The sequence below is a fragment of the Acyrthosiphon pisum genome, chromosome X (assembly GCF_005508785.2).
Source record: "Acyrthosiphon pisum isolate AL4f chromosome X, pea_aphid_22Mar2018_4r6ur, whole genome shotgun sequence".
NCBI lineage: Eukaryota > Metazoa > Arthropoda > Insecta > Hemiptera > Aphididae > Acyrthosiphon > Acyrthosiphon pisum.
In genome coordinates, this window is record NC_042493.1 from 69,123,346 (window position 1) to 69,129,943 (window position 6,598).

At 28.6% G+C, this 6,598-nt stretch overlaps 1 protein-coding gene across 1 annotated transcript; it reads left to right on the plus strand.

Moving 5' to 3' along the window:
• Positions 1–1,675: 1,675 nt before the first annotated feature.
• On the plus strand, positions 1,676–6,308 carry LOC103309201 (piwi-like protein Siwi). Its single transcript, XM_029485230.1, is given in 16 exon segments — positions 1,676–1,793; positions 2,540–2,751; positions 3,399–3,453; positions 3,456–3,546; positions 3,614–3,713; positions 3,776–3,846; positions 3,848–4,063; positions 4,119–4,273; positions 4,349–4,473; positions 4,539–4,707; positions 5,415–5,536; positions 5,598–5,701; positions 5,703–5,752; positions 5,942–5,991; positions 5,994–6,095; positions 6,167–6,308. Coding segments are annotated over 16 exon segments (1,857 nt in total). The 3' UTR covers positions 6,284–6,308.
• Positions 6,309–6,598: the final 290 nt, after the last annotated feature.

Consider the following 6,598-nt stretch of genomic DNA (forward strand, 5'->3'; position numbering starts at 1 on the left):
TAAAGTTATACCAAAAACCAAAATTGATTTTCTTGAAAACAGCTTTTGCGTAAAAATTCCCGTTTTTCCTTAATTTTTCTTTTGTTTTTCACGGCGCTTCTGAAAACTATTGGAAATTTCAAATTTAGACTTCCCGAACGCACCAACTAGATTCACTTTTCCATCAAACAAGGTACTATTGAAGAAAATCGAAGCAGTTTTACTGCCCCAAACCGTGATGACAGACACAAAAAAAAAAAAAAAATAAAAAACACACATCATTGTAAAATCAATACATTCATCGTTCCACTCGTCCACTAATCTAAAATTTAAGACTGACAATGTCCGTAAATAGCTCAAAAAGGTTCAAAATTGTATGGTGTATAGGAAATGAAAATATAAACATTCAGTGAAATTTTTATGTAACTACTGTTATTCGTTTTTGAATTACAACAAAATAACATAATCGCTACATTATAAATCGAGTGAATATCCAATCTTGTAAAAATATGAAATTTAAACGATCATAAAAATTTGATTTGCTTGTAGATATTATTCTTTTGATAAAGGTAGACAAACTTATAAGGAATCTTGTATTATATTTTCAAATGTTAGATTTAAAAAGAAATGTTTTTATGAATTCTAAACCCAAATAATTTGCTAATTTTCGTGATTTTTACGTATTTTGTCAAGATTTGAACTTTAATATGGTACCTAGTACGTACGGTCTACTCGACGACCTGATTTTGCTGTTTTAAAACGTGCTAGTCAATATTCACTATCCAAATAGAATAAGTTATACTTATTAATATGTTTCAAAATAATAATTATTAGACATTAGAGGTGTATACAATCCAGGTGTATCAGGTTTTTCGAATTTACCTCCTCAAGGAATAAATGGAGGACCTAGACCAACCATATCACAGCCAATACCTTCTTCACCGCCACTAAAAAAAACAGTTATGGGTTCAATGCCTTGGCAACCTCGTCCAATGCCTCCACGACCTATTGATGCACCCCAGCAAAAATCCCCTAGGCCACTAGGGCTAAGACCTAGGATGTATGCTGATAATGTAACCCTTAAACAAGACCCTATGGCAGGAGTAAGAATCTATTTGAAATTTCATATTATTTAAAAACATTAATTTTATGCATTTTTTTAAGGTGCAACAAATTACAGAAGGTCTTAAAAATTTGGGTGCAGGTAATATATCTTTTATATAGTCTGTTTTAACACTTTCACTGCTATGGACGTACTAGCTTCAGACATACTATTACGTTCCTTTATCCATAAAATAAAATAGAAAAAAAAGTAAGTAATTTAACAAGAAAAAAGTTTCTGTTTTCATTTTTGTATTAATGTAAATAATATAAATATTAAATACACATTTAAATCATTATTATTTGAAGACCAAAATTACAACACTTCTAACTATAGAATGTGTCACCATGCTGACCCTGTTGAGTACCGTTGTCGTATAGATTTAAAACCTAAAATGCAAGCCAATAAACATATATTTTTTTAATTTCTACATAATATGACTTAACAACAAAAAAATTGATCATTTAAGAATATGAGAAAAAAAATGAAATTAATTTAGCAGAGAATGGAATTTTAGGGAAAAAAGTTTAGCAGTGAAAAGATAAAATTAATAAAATCTAAATGATAACCAACTTATGTCTTATATTTAAGGAGATGTACAACTATATAGTACCGTTAGGGTGTGGAGCAGTACGAGGGCGAAAACAGATTGGTTTTGAACATTTTAGAACACCAAGACCTCAATCATCATTGGGTGATATTGGAAAACAAGGTAATAGGTTTAATATTTTAATACAATTTTTATTTTTTTTTTTGTAATATCTAGAAAATATTATATTACACATTTATAAGAGAATCATCTAGACTCTAGAATGTAAGGTTATAACACTGTTAAAAATCGAAAAATGCATATTATATTTTAATTAAATTTGCTGGATATAATATGGCAAATTAATATGTGATTATTTCTCCAAAAAACGTTCACCACATTTTTGAAGGCTTGGCACCAGCTTTTAGTATGTGCTCATATTCCTTTTGCTCCATCCCCCCCCCCTTAATCACATTACCACAACATTGATCTCTTTGACGTGGTAACCTTACTTTCTGGTCAGTGTTCATAATATATACAATTTATATTATATTACATAATACACCTTCACATTATAATTTATAGAAAAAATTTATTTTAAAATACTATCTGGCTCGTGTATTAGAGTTAAAATGTACTATACTAAATAATGTTTGCACCAAGGGCTTTTAAATTTTTAATTTTAAAGAACAAAAATTAGATGATGATATTAATAAATATTAAAAATATGAAAAGAGTATACCTAGGTGTTTTTTACATGTAATTTTGTCAACATTTTATAACTGAAAAAAACAAATGAAAATATTTATTGTGAAATAGATATTTAAATTGATTATACTGTACAATAATTGTTTCTCTAATATTTAGAAATATGCTTAGGTTTGAACAATAATAGTATTTACTTGTGATTATGAATTATGATACTTCAGGAACTTCTGGACAGCCAGTAAAATTGTTGGCAAATTATTTTCCAATCACCTCATATACAAATTGGTGTTTATATCAATATCGAGTTGACTTCGGTCCCGAAGAGGATAGAATTTCTACTAAAAGAGAATTATTAGCTCAGCATCAAAAACTTTTAGGAGGATATTTGTTTGACGGGAACATATTATTTTCTAGCACCCGATTTGATACACCTGTAAGTTGTTGTATAAAGTTAACCCTTTCACTGCTCCAGACGTATTATTAAGTACCTGTATTTTATATTATTAACATTTACCAATAACCATAAAATAATAAAAAAAAAACCTGTAAGTCATTATTTTAAATTTAAATAAATTATAATTTATTGTTAGATAATAATAATGTAAAATAATAAAATATTGATAAATAATAATAATGTAAATTAATATAAAATTGTTAAATACCTAATTCAAAATAAAATAAAAAATTTATATTTTATTGTACGTTGCATACACAGGTTGCAGAGCATAAATAGTAAAACAGTGAAAAGGTTAATGATACATAAACTACATATCACCATGGCAACCATTTACATACAAAACATTCCATCGGAAATTTTAGAATATTATATAATTGGTTGCCATGGTAACACGGAGATACACACCGATGAAAATCTCAAAATAATATATAATTGGTTACCATGGTAAAATGGACACACACACTGACACACATACATTCATTTTTATATATATAGATTTATTATGACCCCTTAAAATTGTTTTTAGATTGATATGGTTCTTACAAAGAAGTACATACTTAACTATAATAATTTATTTTAATTATTGTAGACCTAAATTAACATAATATTGATTACTGTATTAGAAATGGAACATAACAATTCATGGTGGCAGGCAACCGATGTTGATTTCGAAAAATAAAAATCTGTAAGACGATTTGGAGTTGAAGATACTTTGGTTTATCTTGTTCCAGAACTATGCCTCATGATGGCTGGTATAACTGATGCCATGAGGTAGATAAATTTGTATTTAATTCAAAACTTTTTTATTTGATGTGCATTATCTTGTTTTAAATTATAGAAATAATTTCACACTCATGAAAGATATGGCCCACGTGAATCCCAAATTACGTATGGAAAGATTAACAAACTTTGCAAATAGACTTCTTTCTACACCAGAGGTAAATTATTATTTGTATAGCTAGTTGTTTATTTATTATTTTTAATTTAATTTTTATTTTAGTCTGTAACCGAATTGAAAAGATGGAATCTGACATTAAGTAACAAGTTGGTTGAACTCACTGGCCGTACATTAACCAGAGGTAATTTATAGTCGTTCTAAAGACTATAATTGTGGCGAAGAAGCTGATTGGACAAGGCATATACGCTCATTACCAATGTTCACCTCTGCCATTGTGAAACATTGGACCATTCTAGCTCCGAAAGACTGTCTCCGTGAAGTAGAAGCATTTGCTCAAAGTCTTGCAAGAGCAGCACAAGGCATGACATTTGTACTACCCAGGCCTGTTATGTAAATATATTTTTAATTTATTCATTTTTTGAAAGCTTACAAATATAATATTTAGATTCCCTATGGCTGATGGGAAATCAAATACATTTTTAAACGATCTGGAAAAAGTAATTAATGAATCGAATCCATCATTGATTTTATGTGTTATTCCGTCAGCACGTGGTGATATGTATAGTATGATTAAAAGAAAACTATGTATTGATAGAGCCGGTATATTTCTAATATATATATGATATTATTGATTTTATAAAATTAAATGAATTTATGATGAATTTTTATTTTCAGTACCGTCCCAAGTAGTACTGTTAAAAAATGTGCAAAAGAACCATATGTCTATTTGTACGAAAATTGCTATACAAATAAATTGTAAACTTGGAGGTGCCCCTTGGCTAGTTACCATTCCTAAAAAAGTAACTTAAATAAAATGGAATAAACAAATTAAATTGTAGTTACTTTTACTCAATAATTTTTTTAGGGGATGATGATAGTTGGTTTTGATGTGTGTCATGACAGCCAGCAGAAAAACCTTTCATTTGGAGCTTTAGTATCAACGATGAATGATGCTCATACAAGTTACTTCAGCTGTGTGGAACCACACGAAAGTGGAGAGGAACTCTCGGTTCATTTTGCTACAGGCATAAGCAGTATGTATTTGTTAATTCGTCAATTGTGGATTTTATAAATTAACTTTTATGTATATTTAACCAGATTTTTATATCGATATTCCTTATTTTTTAGAATACGTTACACTATTAAGCTAATAACTATAATATTATATTTAATCAAAATTATATTCCGTTTCTCAGTCATAACTGTAATAATTTACTGTTAGTTGGCTTGATCAACAAATCCGCTTAAAGCTACTAAAGTACTACAGCCAAGTTTAGTAACATTTTATTAGCAATGCAGTCACAATGTACCACTTATCTAATTTTTAGATCTCATTTGTAGTTGATTAAATATTACAAATAGTACTAAATTACTGGTTTAACATCAACTCAATTTCACCTGTGAGCCGTGAACTTAAAACACTATCCTCAAAAACAGTATTACTCGGGTGAGTAGGATTCACCAACTAACTACTCCTAAACTGTATAGGACGAAGAATAAATACCATCAGTTCCTCTATTTTAAAGAATGAGGAATAAGTGTTTAATAATTTATAAAATTATTATTGAACCACAAAATACTAAATTTTGATATAATTTGGGGTTTATTTTTAAATATGGTAGTCATTTAACTCGGTTGTCCTATTTATTATTGTTTCATAATTATTGTAGAATTAAAAATATAATTTTACGTGTAGATATGCGAGAAAAATAGCTATGTAAAAATTGATTTTATTTTTCAGAGGCATTGGCCAAGTATAGGACTAAAAATGGCGCATTACCTACTTCGATAATTGTATATAGAGATGGTGTTGGAGAAGGCCAAATATCACACGTCCATAAGACAGAAGTAAGACTTTTGCAGGTAGGTTTGCTTAAATTATTTTAAATTGCATATTATAGTTAATTTTTATATTTTTTTATAGACTGCTTGTGAACAATTGTATGGGAAAAGTTCTGTCCCATTAGCATTTGTTATAGTCACAAAACGAATTAGTACAAGATTTTTTGCTCTCAGCAATAGAGGGGCCTGAAAATCCTCTACCCGGTACAATTATTGATAGCGTTGTTACAGATCCAACTAATTAAGCCATATAAAAATTATTTAACCTGAATTTGTACATTTTATTATAAGTAATTTAATTCTATTATATTGGAATTTTGTAAATATTTTTTACACTACTTTTGTTTGTCATGAAGTAAAGCAAGAGTATATGTATATATATTATATATATATATAAAAAAAATGTAATGCTTAAAATTATGAATTGTAGGTACGATTTCTTTTTGGTATCACAACATGTAAGACAGGGTACTGTAAAACTCCTACACATTATCAAGTCATTGAAGATACACTTGGACTTCCTCCGAATATTATGCAAAGACTTACATTCAAGCTGACCCATATGTACTACAATTGGTCGGTTTGTATACCTTTTGGTGTGCTATTCTTTTTAGCGCCTTAACCCATGCATTTTGTTTAAATCATTTCTAGGGTACAGTTCGAGTTCCTGCTCCATGTCAGTTGGCTCACAAGTTGGCATTCCTCACTGGGCAGAGTCTCAGACGTTCGCCCAACCTTGGATTGGATGAGTTGTTATACTTCCTTTAATATACCTTTTTTTCTGATAATATGTCATTCAACTATAATCGATGTATAATAATAATTTTTTATGAAGAAATATTTAAATTGTAATAGTTGCTGTACTTATGTTATATATTTTACTGTTATCTTTTTTTTTTTTATTTTTTTTTAAGTTTTATCGATTTTTTTTCAATTAAATTTCTTCTTGGCTTTATAACTTTTACTGTTTTTAAGTTATTACATATCAATTAATTTACTACCAACACATGTTTAGTATCTTATTTGAATGTTTGTTGTTATGGCGTATAGATTATGATAACTCAACTGCTTAAGACTATTATA